This window comes from Mandrillus leucophaeus, unplaced genomic scaffold (genome assembly GCF_000951045.1).
Source record: "Mandrillus leucophaeus isolate KB7577 unplaced genomic scaffold, Mleu.le_1.0 Scaffold512, whole genome shotgun sequence".
NCBI classification, from domain to species: Eukaryota; Metazoa; Chordata; class Mammalia; order Primates; family Cercopithecidae; genus Mandrillus; species Mandrillus leucophaeus.
The window spans coordinates 959474-975924 of NW_012105498.1; the positions used below are offsets into that span (position 1 = coordinate 959474).

Sequence of the window (16451 nt, forward strand, 5' to 3'; positions counted from 1 at the left end):
TTTTTAACAGAGACAGGGTTTCACCATATTGGTCAGGGTGGCTTGAATCCTGACCTCAGGTGATCCACCTGCCTTGACTCCCAAAGTGCTGGGACTACAGGCATGAACCACTGTGCACAGCCTTGTTTTGCTTTTACAACCTTGGGTTCTATGTGTATGTGTACAGGGCATAGCAGTGTCACAGAGGAAATCACAATTATTCCCCTCGTTTGGATGTATTGAATGGGACATTAGGTGTGTCTTCGTTCTTCAAGTTCTTCTTACTCTTACAAGAGGTGTCAGCAGTTTTCAGTGTGCTATATTTAGCTTCTCTCAAGGTTCCTTCTCTAACTGGAAAGTGTAAACATCCCTTTTCTAGTAGGAAATATACCCATGTTCATTTATTCATTCAGACATATATTAATCATCTGCTGTATGCTAGGATGAATTTAATAAGGTTCATCCTTCAAAGAGCTTTATTTTTAAAGTTTTTTAAAAATATTTATTTATTTATTTATTTATTTTTAAAGAGGGTGCTCACTATGTAGCCCAGGCTGGTGTCAAACTCCTGAGCTCAAGCAGTCCTCCTACCTCAGCCTCCCAAAGTATTGGGAGCCACCACACTTGACCTCAAAGAGCTTTATAGTATAGAAAGGCTACTGATTTTTTTTTTTTTTTGGTTTAACAAAAACCACATAATAATGCTAAACACCTCAGTTCCTTAAAAATATTAATTCATTTAACCTCATAACAATCTTAGGATTGGTACTTAGGTAGGAACTATTATTACCCTTTGTACCGGCATGGGAAACTGAGGCATAGACAAGGAACTTGATTATGTCATACAACTAGAAAGTGGAATTTCTGGTTAAAATCCCAGGAGTCTGGTTCCACAGTTTATGCGCTTGGTTACTAGACTTGCCTACCCTCAGACATGTGAATAGCTAATTATGCATCTTAGATTTAATGGAAAGTAAAGGTTAAACTAGTGAGCTAAATGTTACTGTAATTGATTAACTATTGAAGTTGATCTATTCATTCATGTATTCAGACATTTAGTTTGAACAGACATTAATTAGCTTACTATATATAAGGCAGTAGAGTAAGTGTAGAGTATACAGTGTCTAAAGGTAGGGATTATGTGTATGTGGATGCAAATTGAATTTTTGCCATTAAGAGGAATTTTTAGTGGTTCAGAACTTTAGGTGTAGTGAGATGCATCACAGTGACATACAAATACATTAAAATATTGTTTTCTCTTTTTTTGAGACAGGGTCTTCTCGCTCTGTTGTCCAGGCTGGAGTACAGTGGTGAGATCTTGGCTCACTGCAACCTCCGCCTCCCGGTTTCAAATGATTCTCGTGCCTCAGCCTCCCGAGTAGCTGTGAGCCACTGCACCTGGCCTAAAGTATTGTTTTCATAGTTGAGTTAAAGAATCACAATTATGGTTGGGCGCGGTGCCTCACACCTGTAATCCCAGCACTTTGGGAGGCCGAGGCAGGCAGATCACGAGGTCAGGAGGTCGAGACCATCCTGGTTAACACTGTGAAATCCCGTCTCTATTAAAAATACAAAAAGAAATTAGCCAGGCGTGGTGGCGGGCACCTGTAGTCCAGCTACACAGGAGGCTGAGGCAGGAGAATGGCGTGAACCCAGGAGGTGGAGCTTGCAGTGAGCCGAGCACTCTGCACTTCAGCCTGGGCGACAGAGCGAGACTCCATCTCAAAACACACACACGCACACAAAGAATCACAATTATTAGAATAGTGCTTGGAAAAATATGGGACTGGAATGATTCCTCACCAATGAGGATTCCTCATCTAGCAAAACAAGATTGTTAGGCTTATCTAATTTATTCAAGTTATTGAAGCTTTAGTAACCATGACACCTTTTCAGCAATAGCCTGAGCTGCTTTGCAAGGGCAGTATACTTTTTAGCAAAGGTCATAGGAGCAGGTATACTCTGAGCCATTTGATTGATCTCCCTGTTTCAGTTCTTCTGTTATGTCAGGGAGCATTGAGGTCAGGAGTACTTCCACTTAGGCTTAGTGCTAAGAGGTGATAAACTATTTCATCTATATAAAACTACCTTTTCCAGTATACTTAGAAGATGAGGAAGAGAGAATTAGAAAGGTGGAAAGTTGGAGATGGGGTGGTGCTGCATTGCATGGGAGAAGGGAGCATAAAGGGTCATTGTTTTCACTGTTCTCAGCATTTGTTTTAGAATATATTCTCAAGTCCAGTGTGGCGATTCCTCAAGCATCTATAACTAGAAATACCATTTGACCCAGCAATCCTATTACTGGTTATATACCCATAGGATTATAAATCATGCTACTATAAAGATACATGCACATGTGTGTTTATTGCAGCACTATTCACAATAGCAAAGACTTGGAACCAACCCAAATGTCCATCAATGATAGACTGGATTAAGAAAGTGTGGCACATATACACCATGGAATACTTTGCAGCCATAAAAAAGGATGAGTTCATGTCCTTTGCAGGGATATGGATGAAGCTGGAAACCATCATTCTAAGCAAACTATCACAAGGACAGAAAACCAAACACTGCATGTTCTCACTTGCAGGCGGGAATTGAACAATGAGAACACTTGGACACAGGGCAGGGAATATCACACACCGGGACCAGTCGAGGAGTGGCGAGCTGGGGGACGGATAGCAGTAGGAGAAATACCTAATGTAAATGACGAGTTGATGGGTGCAGCAAATCAACATGGCACATGTATACCTATGTAACAAACCTGCACGTTGTGCACATGTACCCTGGAACTTAAAAATATAATAAAAAATGAAAAAAGGAAAAAGGAATATATTCTCAAGTCGTGCTGACTTGTAGACCTAAATTAAAAGGATAATCTTAGGGACTTTTGAAATTAAACTAATTAATAAGGTTTTGTCAAATTTACTGTTGGCAGGACATCTTGAAGAAAACTTTGAAAAATGCTTAGTATAATTTGCATCTTTAAGTTCTACATTCACTTTAAGAGTGGTTTTTTTTCTTTTTCTTTTTTTTTTTTCTGTTAGGAGCACTCCCTAAGGCGTATCCTGATAATCATCTCAGTCAAGTGGATGTAAATGAATTGTTTTCAAAATTGCTAAAAACAGGAATTCTCAAATTGTCCCAACCTGATTCAGCTACAACACGTAAGTGTGATTTTATACTTAAATGTACACAAAGCTTCATTAAGTTTTTGAAATGTATGATATAATATAATGATATAAGTTATGATAAAGGTCCTTACAATAATTGAATTCGTAGGTATACCTTTTAGTTTTGATTTTTGGTTTATAATGAAATTCTTTTAGATTTCCTAAGATTGAACTATCTTATAGTGGACATATTTTTCAGTTAACTAACATACCTAATGTGCAGGCTTTTTACCAGTAATTTTATGTTAATTTAACTTTTGAAAAGATTTTGAATATTGATGAAATAAATGACTTTTATTATAGATGACTTTTAAGAGAACAGAGTTAACATCACATATCAAAATAAAAAATTGTATTAGGTTCCTTGGCCAGTAAACTTGAGATCAGAAGCACTGAATAGATTAGGTAGATTTCTCTATAAGAATATATGGAGAATGGTATTAAGAAATTTGTGTGTCTCTTCTTAATTGAAGAAGTAAGTGAAGTAGCTGCTCAGCCTCCCCCTGAAGAGGAGGAAGATCAAAATGAAGATCAAGATGTTCCAGATCTTACTAATTTTACAGTTGAAGAATTGAAACAGTATGTAATCTAATTTTCTTTAAGATAAAGAGGCAGTGACTTTAATAACACTGTTACAGTGGACATTGTTACTATTAGTGCTTTCCCTTTCCCTTATCCCTTTTACTGTTTTAACATTGAGGAAGTCTTTTTTTTTTTTTTTCACTGTGGTAAAATATACATAACATAGTCTTTGGGAAGCCTTTTTTTAAATCTTCTTTTAAAATATGTCTGGTGTACAAGTACTTTGGCCAAAGGCCGCCCCCAAAAGTCTCACTCTGCCGCCCAGGTTGGTGTTTAGTGGTGTGATCTTGACTCACTGCAGCCTCTGCCTCCCAGGTTCAAGCGATTCTCCTGGGACTACAGGCATGTGCCACCATACCTGGCTAATTTTTGTATTTTTAGTAGAGACAGGGTTTCACCATGTTGGCCAGGCTAGTCTCGAACTCCTAACCTCAGGTGATCCACCTGCCTTGGCCTCCCAAAGTGCTGGGGATTACAGGTGTGAGCCACCGCACCCGGCCCCTCAAAGTTTTCATTTTTTAATTTGTGATACAGAAAACTTAGGGAGTTTAAATACTAGGTATTGATAACTCATGTATTCCTGTTTAGTTTCATTTTCTGTTTATCATTGTTTCTGTATTGATATTCTTACATTTTTGAGGTTTAGAAATGAGATTTTCACAGTCCAGCATTTACAATTAAAATCTATTTTTCATTTTGTAAGTAATGTTAATTGTGGAAAATTAGAACATACTGTAAATAAAATCAAGAAAACACAACTCTCACTTTATGGATAACAGCTGTTAACATATGGTGCATATCTTTTCATAATTTTCTATTGTATTATAAAAAATATTTAAAGCTTTTTCTAGTGAATGAATTCATTAATCCTGTGAGTACTTTATAAAAAATAAAACAGCAAATGAGTTTTTCATTCTTAAAATCATTTTTTTAATTTGAATTGGATACTATAATGTAAAATCATTTTTTTCAAAGTAATACTTGCACATAAAAGCTTTTAATAAAAGATGGCATGCCTTTTTCCTTCACCCAACACTGTACCCTAGAGGCAATCATTTTATTTGTTTATCTTTTCAAACTATTTTTTCTGGCATTTACCTCTTTTTTTTTTTTTTTGAGACGGAGTCTTGTTCTGTCACCCTTGCTGGAGTGCAGTGGCACTGTCTCGGCTCATTACAACCTCCACCTCCCAGGTTCAAGTGATTCTCCTGCCTCAGCCTCCTGAGTAGCTAAGATTATGGGCACCCATGACCACGCCTAGCTAATTTTTGTATTTTTAGTAGAGATGGGGTTTCACCATGTTGTTCAGGCTGTTCTCGAACTCCTGGGCTCAAGTGATCTTCCCCGCCTCGGCCTCCCAAAGTGCTGGGATTACAGGTTTGAGCCACCTATTTCTTAAAATATACATAATTTTCTGTTTCTTGATTTATCACATCTGGACATAATCTCTTAACTTTCTTTTTTAATTTTTTTTTTGAGACGGAGTCTTGCTCTGCCGCCCAGGCTAGAGTGCAGCGGCCGGATCTCAGCTCACTGCAAGCTCCGCCTTCCCAGTTCACGCCTTTCTCCTGCCTCAGCCTCCCGAGTAGCTGGGACTACAGGCGCCCGCCATGTCGCCCGGCTAGTTTTTTTTTTGTATTTTTTTAGTAGAGACGGGGTTTCACCGTGTTAGCAAGGATGGTTTTGATCTCCTGACCTCGTGATCCGCCCGTCTCGGCCTCCCAAAGTGCTGGGATTACAGGCTTGAGCCACCACGCCCGGCCTATCTCTTTAACTTCCCAAAAGTGATTTAGGCCGGGTGCGGTGGCTCATGCCTGTAATCTCAGCACTTTGGGAGGCTGAGGCAGGTGGATCACCTGAGGTCAGGAGTGCAAGACCAGCTTGGCCAACATGGTAACATGGTGAAACCCTTTCTCTACTAGAAATACAAAAATTAGCTGGGCGTGGTAGTGGGCACCTGTAATCCTAGCTACTCAGGAGGCTGAGGCAGGGAGAATTGCTTGAACCCAGGAGGCGGAGGCTTCAGTGAGCTGAGATCGGGCCACTGCACTGCATCCTGGGCCATAGAGCTAGACTCCGTCTCCGAAAAAATGGGCAGGGGGTGGATTTAGCCAACTCTTGTCCTGTCCTACTAACTCCCCTCCATGTAGTTATAAGACTATTTTTTATTATTCAGTATTAATATTGTGACTAGATGTTTATTTGTTGCTATAACAAAGTACCCGTGTTCTTTGCTTTATTCTACCATTTTTTTTTTGAGATGGAGTCTCACTCTGTCGCCCAGGCCGGAGTACAGTGGCCTGATCTTGACTCACTGCATCCTCCGCCTCCTGATTCAAGTGATTCTCCTGCCTCAGCCTCCTGAGTAGCTGGGATTACAGGCGTGTGCCACCACACACAGCTAATTTTTGTATTTTTAGTAGGGACGGGGTTTCACCACGTTCGTCAGGTTGGTTTTGAACTCCTGACCTCGTGATCTTCCTGCCTTGGCCTCCCAAAGTACTGGAATTCAGGTGTGAGCCACCGTGACCGACTATTTTTTTTTTTCTTGGAGTTAATAACTGCTCTGTTTGTTCTCTTACTTTGTCTTCTATATATACCTGTTTCTTCCCAAATAGGGAGCCCAGAATTTAAAAAACTTAATTATTTGCTGACCACGGCAAACTTGTTTCCCAGTGGTCTTCTAAGTTTTCTCTTTAGTTATCCATAGTATTATTTCTTCTGTACTTTTTTCACTGTTACACCAGAGTGGAGAAGTTGAATTATTCAGAATGCCAAAGATCTAGAGAGGTGAAATTTAACTGTACTGCATGTCCATCTTGACTCCAAACTAGAATAAGCTAACTATTGCCTTGTTAGCTAGCACAGGATCATTTCATTTTTAGCTAAAAGGAAATAAATAACTGGGTCAGGGCTATCAATAAGAAGACAGGCTCCATGTTGCAAAAGTCACCAAAGTTAAGGTAAAGAAGGTCAATCACATTGTTAGAGAATAATACTGATCTTCGGGTATTAACTGTTTCAGCCAGCTCTTGGTTTCACCATTGTTATGATATGGAAAACTGAAATATTTTTAATTGGCTTTTAAAGGCCATTAAGCCATATTATCAACACTAAAGATTATTTCTTTTTCAAAATAGACGTTATGATAGTGTTATAAATCGACTGTACACTGGTATTCAGTGTTACTCTTGTGGAATGAGGTTTACAACATCACAGACAGATGTTTATGCGGATCATTTGGACTGGCATTATCGGCAAAATAGAACTGAAAAGGATGTTAGCAGAAAAGTCACTCATAGACGTTGGTACTACAGTTTAACAGTAAGTAACCCATGTGCCTCCATAGTATCTTTTAGGCTTAAATTATATCATTCTAAAAGTATATTAATTTTAGTAATTTTAATAATTATTAAAATTTAATGATTTTAATAGATAATTTAATAATTCAATAATTAAAATTTAATAATTTTAATAATTGTTGGACTCTAACATGTAAATTTCTTGAATAAAATTTGACCTCTAGAATATAAATAGATTTTAAAAAAAATGAGTTTTGAAGATTTTTTTTATTTTTTAATTAAGATTAGAGTGTAGCATACAGGCTTGTTCTAGCTCTAAAATTCCAAGGCTCTGGCGCTGTTTTTTGTAAAAAACAATGTATTTGAAACTTACCTTTTTTGAATTAGTAGTTGTAACTATAGAGTTACTGGAAAAGATCTTAATTATTGGTTGTTTTATGTTGTCATTAGTTATATGTCTCAAAGTATAATTTTAAATAATATTAGAGCATAATGTAGAAAATAACGTACCCCTACTTTTAAATGGCATTATATTGAAGATACACAGTAAAAATTTAGAAATAAATGGAATAATCTTTTGAAAATCAACTCCTTTTAAGGACTGGATAGAATTTGAGGAGATAGCTGATCTGGAAGAACGGGCAAAGAGCCAGTTTTTTGAAAAGGTGCATGAAGAAGTTGTGCTCAAAACTCAAGAGGCTGCTAAAGAAAAAGAGTTCCAAAGTGTACCTGCTGGACCAGCTGGAGCAGTTGAGGTAAGAGAAGAACGTTTAAATTTTCTCCCAGTGGGAGTGTCCCTCACTTCCTTTAAGTAAATACTCATAAACATATCACTATATTTATATCCCTGTTTTAATGATTTTAAGACTTCTTGAAAGCTCTACTCTTCAATTTTATTTTTATAATCTAGCTTTGAGTTTCATAACTACAGTGACCACAAGAAGTGAAATGTTTACTCTTTTTGCTGGAAAGGTTGACAGAATCCTGTAAATGTATTTTGAATCATAGTATATATTGGACATTATTCAAACGTTTGGAACGCTCATAAATTGCTTACTCCACTTAACAAAATGTTTGTATATTTTTACTTAATGGGGTTAAATATGGCCTATTATGTAAATTTCATTTTATATGATTATATTTTAGAGTTGTGAAATCTGTCAAGAACAATTTGAACAATACTGGGATGAAGAGGAGGAGGAATGGCATTTGAAAAATGCTATTAGAGTAGATGGAAAGGTAATTTTCATTTCTTTATAAGGAAGTGTTAAGATTAGTATTTTTTTGTTGGGTTAACACATTACTTTGAAAGGAGGGGGTTTGTAATACTTTTTGTTTGATTTTTGGTCGTAATAAAAAAGGTATTGGACTTTAGTAATAGAATGCTTGAATTAGAAGGGATCTTAGCAGTTACCCGGTTCTGTACTCACTTTACATAGGAGGTTGCACTATTAGTCAGTGACAGACCCAGGACTAGGTCTTCTGAATCTAGTCGTTTTTCTCTCCACCCACACTATTTTGATTGTGGATTTATGTTTCATCATCAAACTGTACTGTGCTGAAAACAAAGCAAAGATACTTAAATACTAGGGCCAAGAGTTTTTCAGACTCTTTAAGCATAAGGATGAAAATTTGGTTTTATCCATTTTAGGACCAAATAATTTTTGTCTTCTTTCCAAAGACTATCTTCTGGTTTAAAGTTAAAAAGAAAAATCGTATCAGAATAGCCCACTAGAAATGAATATGCACATATTTACTTTTTTTCTTTTTGTTTCAGATTTATCATCCATCATGTTATGAAGATTATCAAAATGTAAGTTCTTTTTGGTTACTGTATTTGCTCTCATTTGCATTAATAAATTTTGCTTTTCGGTTTTTTTTTTTTTTTGCATCAGAGCAGTATTGTTACTTTAAACTTAATATATTGAACTGTTTTTGTTTTTTGATGTAGCACTTAGGTTGTTCAGTAAAAACTGGTGCCAGAGTGACAGAATTGACATATATGAGTATCATTTTCTGTGATACGCAAACAATTAAAATTTTGAAATTTATCATTCCTTGCATTTTATTCACTTGAATCATGGTATCTTTTACTAGTCCACTAGGCCCAAAGAAATGTGAGGAAAAGTGAAGATAAGGATCATGGTGGAGATAGGTTTCTAGAGCTATGGGTAGCATTTACTTTTTTTTTTCTTCCATCTCTATTCAGCCATCTAAATAGGTATATTCTTTTTGTTGTTTTGAGACATGAGTCGCTCTTATTGGGCAGGCTGGAGTGCAATGGAGCGATCTCAGCTCACTGCAACTTTCACCTCCTGGGTTCAAGCGATTCTCCTGCCCCTGCTTCCCAAGTAGCTGGGATTACAGGCGTGCACCACCATACCTGGCTAATTGTGTACTTTTAGTAGAGACAGGGTTTCACCACATTAGTCAGGCTGGTCTTGAACTCCTGACCTCAAGTGATCCACCCCCACTTGGCCTCCCAAAGTGCTGGGATTACAGGCATGAGCCATCGTGCCCGGCCAAAATAGGTATACTTTATTTAATGATCACATATGGAATCTAAAAACGATACATTTTTGGCCTTAAAAGTTCAAATGGTCGGCTGGGCGTGGTGGCTTACGCCTGTAATTCCAGCACTTTGGGAGACCGAGGCGAGTGGATCACCTGAGGTCAGGAGTTCGAGACCAGCCTGGCCAACATGGTGAAACCCTGTCTTTACTAAAAATACAAAAATTAGCCAGGCGTGATGGTGGGTGCCTATAGTCCCAGCTACTTGGGAGGCTGAGGCAGGAGAATTGTTTGAACCCAGGAGGTGGAGGTTGCAGTGAGCTGAGTTCATGCCACTGTACTGCAGCCTGCACGACAAGAGTGAGACTCTGTCTCAAAAAAAAAAAAAAAAAAGTTCAAATGGTCATATTTGTAGGCTGTTTTTAAAACCAAGTAATGGAACAAATAGGTTTTTAGAGATAATGGGTTGGAGGCATTTTGGAAGGTTTATTTAAGTTGTCAGAAGACTAGTGTTGAGGATCATGGTTTGTGGGGATTTAAAAAATCCTCAGACTATTTGAAATTAGGGTAGTAACAAGTCCCAGGATATATGTATGAGTTTAACATCTATGTAGAGATTAAAATGTAGAAGCATGTCTAATCAACTTTTTTTGGCTGTATAATGTCCTCCAACTTAGCTGCTGCTTAGCTCACTGCTGAGTACATATTGAATGTGCAATATATATTTTATTTTTGGTTGTCTTTATGGCACATTTTGTTGGGAGGCAGGTGTTTCATTTGCATTTGGTTGTGTGTTCTCTTGTCCATACAAGGGTCTTACAAAACTAAATGTCATTTAATGTGAGAATTTTTAACTTTCATCAGTACTCATAGGGCCTTTTATTTTGTAGACATCTTCATTTGATTGTACACCATCTCCCAGCAAGACACCAGCTGAAAACCCCTTGAATATTATGTTGAACATTGTCAAAAACGAATTGCAGGAACCCTGTGAAAGTCCCAAAGTTAAGGAAGAACGAATTGATACACCACCAGCTTGTACAGAGGAAAGCATAGCAACACCCTCTGAAATTAAAACAGAAAATGACACAGTTGAGTCAGTTTAAATAAAATGAGAAAGGTATGTTTTTCTTTTTTAAAAAAGCTGCTGTTGGATCTAGAAGGTGAAGAATTTTTTTATGTATATATAGACATATCTATATAAATTGTCTAGCTGAGGCAGGGCCTTCAGCTATCATTTGGTTAATAAATACATTTTAGTATTTGCATTTCCTACTGCCTGCAGAGTTTCAGGTGCTTGTTGTGTGAAAGTTCTGTAGATGTGTGCAAATTTAACAAAATGAAATTGTATGTGTAAAAATGTACGATTTTTCACTGTGCAACTGTAAATTATAAATAAAAAATATTTTTGCTATTCATGGAGTGTAATATTTATGCACACCATCAAATAGTTTCTGTACTTTTTATTGGGTAAAAATGGAATTGAACAGCAACCTCAACATAAGATTTTTTTTCTAGTAGCCTCCCACTGATTAAAGAAGCAAAGTTTGAAGTTTCATCCTTCAAAAGGGGGTTGTGAGAGAGCAGCATAGGGCTTTTCTCAAATAGAAAAGCCAGATTTTGAGAAAATTTTAAAGACAAAATAGGACATATTTGCAGATATATATATATATGAATATATATATACACACACACACACATCTCCAGCTATAGAGAACCATCCAGATGTTCACTTTTGAAAATATCTAATGAAGCAAGTTTTATTCTTGAACTTGGACACTGATGCCATCAAACAATTAACAAATATATTTAAGTACTAAAGGTGATTTTTTTTGGAAGACATTTTTCAAATTGTCAAATGATTTAATGCAGATGAACATATTTCTATTTTAAGTAACGGAAATCTGTAAGAATGTTCGCTTGAGATATGGTTAACTTTTTTCTTTTGTTGGTTTTGACTTAGATGGACACCATGAGATGTTAATATTCATACATGTAATAAATAGAATGATGAAGAAACTTTGTTTGTATTTCTTTATTGAAAAGCTTTAGAATGTGACTTTTTTGTTGTCTTTCATCTGTTTTTTAAAACATGAACATGGTACTTGCTATGAGCCAGGCACTCTGAGACAGGTTAGTCTTTTCTGCCATTTATTGGACATAAGCATATAAAACACTGAGTTTTATTGAGCACATACTATGTGGCAGGCACTAGCACTTTCTACATGTATTTTCTCTGGTATTCACATCCAATAACTATGTGGTAGATGGTGTCCCCAGTTTACAGATGAAATTAAGCCACTCACTTCAAAATTTTTATTAGAATTTGAACGTGGCTTTGTTTCATCTAATTCCATACAATTTCTGCAATTTCAAAAGATACCCCCAAATTGTTAGGATAGAAATAAGCACACCAAACTACTGGAAGATGGCTTAAGGAAGATACTACAAATGTGGTGATATTTGAGTCTTGGAGGATAACCAGGAGTAGAGTCCATACTGATAGGAAGGGTATCTTTGGAAAATGAACAGCAAATGTAAAGGCCTGAAATACTTTGTGCTTTCAAAAGTTGACTTCTTATGGTTAAAACTCAGTTTTGAATAGGATATTATGATGAACCATTATTTTTAATTTTTTTTTAGTAGAAATGGAGTCTCACTACGTAGTCCAGGCCGGTTTCGAATTGCTGGGCTCAAGTGATCCTACTGCCTTGGCCTCCCAGAGTGCTGGGATTACAGGCATGAGCCACGTGCCCGGCCTTTATTTGTAAGTAGTGAAGAGCCTTCCTGGTCATGTTAAGGAATTTTTATTAAACTGATGACCAGAGCAGCAACTAGAAATTTTAAACAGAGGTGACATCCTATCTGCATTTAAGTTTTTGTTTTTTAAGAATCAAGTGAATACAATTTTAGAGACTGCTAAATGCAGAGAGGTCCAGTGGGAAAACTGGTAGCCATTGGATTTGAGTTGTAAACACAGGTGACAGCTGAACTTAAGTATATGAACACTGCCATAGAACTGAGGTCTGTGAATCCAAAAATGCAGGCAAACCTTCCTGTTGTACATTTTTGTGGGGAAACCATCATAGCTTTTATCAACTGCTTACAGGTATGGAACATTCTAAAAGGAAGGTGACATGCAAACCTAAAAGTGTATCAATGGATGTATCCACATGGAGAAGAGGGTCAAGGATAGGGGAACAAAGACTGGTAGGTGAGAAGGTCAGAAAGCAAATGGGAAAACCAGCAATGGGAAATTTTTTTTTTCTTTTTTTGAGACAGTCTTGCTGTTGCTCAGGCTGATCAGTGCAGTGGCACAATCTCGGCTCACGGCAACCTCCCCCTCCCAGGTTCAAGTGATTCTCCTGTCTCAGCCTTCCAAGTAGCTGGGATCACAGGCGCCCACCACCTCGCCTGGCTGTTCTGCATTTTGAGTAGAGGCGGGGTTTCACCATGTTGGTCAGGCTGGTCTTGAACTCCTGACCTTAAGTGATCTGCCCGCCTTGGTCTCCCAGAGTGCTGGGATTACAGGTGTGAGCGGGAAGAAAATTTCAATGGACAAGGTAGTCAACAAAATAAAGTCAAGAAAATATGTAAGATTGAGAAATACTTTGTTGACCCAAGAACAGCTGAGTATGGGTGCCAACACCTGGTGCAATGGGTAGTGTGGATGAGAGGTAACAAAATATTAAAAGCTATTTTTTTAAATGAAGTTTAACTCCAGAGATTAAATTGTAGTTAGACAAATAGGAAAGGCATTAGCATGTTAAGAGGAGCTCAGTGGAGAAATGGGTTGAAGATGGAGATAACCAGTATACCAGTCTCAAGGTTGTAATGAGATAGCATCAACAATAGCACAGGAAGGGCTGGGCAGTGGCTCATGCCTGTAATTCTAGCACTTTGGGAGGATGAAGTGGGTAGATTGCTTGAGTATAGTTCAAGACCAGCCTGGGCAACATGGTGAAACTCCGTCTCTACCAAATATATGAAAAACCAGAGGAACGTTGCAAAAAAAATGAAATCACAGGAAGGATTAGCTTTGGAATGGAGGTGGGCCAGTGTTCTCCAAGATGGCCACTAGTATTTACAGTTGGGATTGAGTTCAATTCTTATTTTCTCTTTGAGGTAGAAGGCCAGAGGTAAGGCAGTGATCCAGTTCTGCCCCATATTTGGCTGTGCATTAGAATTACTTATAGTGAATTTAAAACGAATTTTAATACAAAATTTAGAGATGGGGCCTTACCATGTTGCCCAGGCTAGCCTCGAACTCCTGGGATCAAGCCAGTCTCCCACCTCAGCCTCCCAAGTAACTAGATTACACGTGCATACCACTACACCTGGCTTAGAATTAGTGAATATTAAGAGATTCCTAATCTTTGGAGAGTCTCATTGAGTTGATTCTCATCCAGGGCACTTCTAGTATTTAAGAAGCTCCATAGTTTTTTCTAACAAACAGCCAGATCTGGTAAATAATTCAGAAATCAGCATCAGATCAACAGCATCCCCAAAGATAAAATAGAGTCAATACATAACACTGTTAGCTAGAATTAGTAATCTCTCACCATAAAGTACAGTAAACTAAAGGAAGCCTCAGAAATGATGGAACATTTTCTCTTAAATTGAGTTGAAGTTTTAGAGAACAAATAAAAGGAATAGCATATGTTTCCTAAAATCTAAAGATTTCATTAAGTATATATACTCCTGGTTTTACTTAATTTTCCCACTGAAAATTTCCAACTTCGATGCTTTGGAAAATAGAAAGCAATCTCATTGCAATTCAGCTAAAAATAAGCTTTGAGAAGAAAAATAATTACATATAAAAAATTAAAACATTCTCATATAACAGCTTAGTATATACATATTTTTTATACGACTGACCTTACAATTCAGTACTAAGTACCCTAATGGAGGTTTATACAAAATATTCAGGAAACTCTAAGCATCTACCATGCTGCAGGTGGAAAAATGTAGCTGACTCTGGTAAACTGGAGGTAGAAATGGAAAATAAAGACTATTATCAAGAAAGATCTGAACTCTTTTAGAATTGGGAAGTTTTTTCCTTATCCTAAATGGGGTCAGCTCCCAGAGATAATGGGCATTATGTTGAGCAGGTGGGGAAGAGTAGCTAAGTAAGAGCCAAAAGGTACCCATGAAGTATCCCAGTGAAGATTTGGGAGTGAGCACCAAAGGGAGAACAAGAATGACTGGGAAACAAGAGAAAATGGCATATAGGCAGAAAGAAGTACAGACTGTCACCAATATCCACTTCATTTTTTTTTTTTGCCTGGGGTTGGCCCTGCTCCCTTCTCTGACACGAGATGTAAAAAGCTGATTTATGATCTGCTTTATCACCCCACTTTGGAAATACTGAGGTAGAAGTGGAGGACTAGTCATATTTACTAACTGGAATACCTTCCTACTCGCTAAAAGTTCCAATTCTTGAGAATACTGAGATGACAGGATGTATTCGGAACCCTGTTCCACATAAGAAACCTCTTCCATAGTCAGACACTTACCTTGAAATCCTGTGCAGTCTGGATATTGCATCTTAGCTTTTTAATTAAAATTACTTATTATCAATGACTTCTTGCTAAAACCAGTGTGCTTTTCTTAGCTTCTTAATCTCTTCTGGACTACACTCACTTTATTGTTTTTGAGACAGAGTCTCGCTGTGTTGCCCAGGCTGGAGTGCAGTGGCATGGTCTCAGCTCACTGCAACCTCTGACCCCTAAATTCAAGTGATTCTCGTGCCTCAGCCTCCTGAGTAGCTGGGATTACAGACACCCGCCACCAAACCCAGGTCATTTTTGTATTTTTAGGAGAGGCAGGGTTTCCCCATCAGCTAGGCTGGTCTCAAACTCCTGACCTCAAGTAATCCAGCCTCCCAAAGTGTTGGGATTACACGCGTGAGTCACTGTGCCCAGCCCACACTCACTTTAGAACTATCTTTTTTTGCTTCATGTGATGGCACATGTTTTTCTCTTCTTCTGTATTTTTACTTAGGATTAACATTTTAAAAATCAAATAATGCAAGTATAAAATATAGTCTTCTATACCCTCTTTCTTGGTCTATAAAGTGACTACTGGGTTAACAATTCAGTATAGACCCTCTCCAAATTAAAAAAAAATTAAAAATTTAATGAGATCACATATGTATTGTTTTGCACCATTTTTCATTGCCTATACCTTACAACTCTTTCCATGTAGATTAAGGTACACAGATCTGCATTTCTACCACTGTGTAGTATTTTGTATGATGACTGCAGCATAATTTAGCTATTCTTTTACTGATAGATATTAAAATTTCTAATTATTCACAATCACAAAGTTTTATGGTGACTATCATACTACATACATCTGAGCAAGTTATTTTGAAGATCTCACAACCAGTTGGTTCATGGGCAATGTGAATTTGAAATTTTACCATGGTTAGAGCTGTTAGGGTTATGCTAGCTTCAGAGTTGGGAAGTACTCCATCTTTCTCTATGCTTTGTTCCTGGCGACACTTATTGGGGACTGATTATGACATTAATAATTACCAATTTATTAAAGTTTTTTGACTCTTGAGCCAATATTTTGAAACTCGTCTTTTCCAAGAAAATTAGCCAAGTGAATTTTCTTTTTTTTGAGATGGAGCCTTGCTCTGTCACCCAGACTGGAGTGTGGTGGCATGATCTCTGCTCACTGCAACCTCTGTCTCCTGGGTTCAAGTGAGTCTCCTGCCTCAGCCTCCTGAGTAGCTGGGATTACAGGTGCCTGCCCCCATGCCCAGCTAATTTTTATATTATATATTTTATATTATTCAGTGGGTTTTAATATATTCAAGTTGTGCAAGAACGCCACAATCAGTTCCAAAATATTTCCATCACCCCAAAAGGAACCCTCTACCAGCCCTCTGCTGGGG

The 16451-nt window shown here is 37.6% G+C and overlaps 1 protein-coding gene and 1 long non-coding RNA gene across 2 annotated transcripts in view; one reads left to right on the forward strand and one right to left on the reverse strand.

The window, feature by feature from the left end:
* The window catches only part of PCF11 (PCF11 cleavage and polyadenylation factor subunit), a 28795-nt gene extending 17229 nt beyond the window's left edge, over positions 1 to 11566 (forward strand). Inside the window, exons 10-16 of the mRNA XM_011996419.1 lie at positions 3027 to 3146; positions 3626 to 3731; positions 6875 to 7058; positions 7636 to 7791; positions 8183 to 8275; positions 8814 to 8849; positions 10438 to 11566. Of these exons, the coding sequence (XP_011851809.1) occupies positions 3027 to 3146; positions 3626 to 3731; positions 6875 to 7058; positions 7636 to 7791; positions 8183 to 8275; positions 8814 to 8849; positions 10438 to 10653 (911 nt within the window). The 3' untranslated portion in view covers positions 10654 to 11566. The remainder of the gene's footprint in view (positions 1 to 3026; positions 3147 to 3625; positions 3732 to 6874; positions 7059 to 7635; positions 7792 to 8182; positions 8276 to 8813; positions 8850 to 10437) is intronic.
* LOC105551248 overlaps positions 10260 to 16451 on the reverse strand; it is a 7959-nt gene continuing 1767 nt past the window's right edge. Inside the window, exon 2 of the long non-coding RNA XR_001007841.1 lies at positions 10260 to 10612. This is a non-coding gene — a long non-coding RNA (uncharacterized LOC105551248). The remainder of the gene's footprint in view (positions 10613 to 16451) is intronic.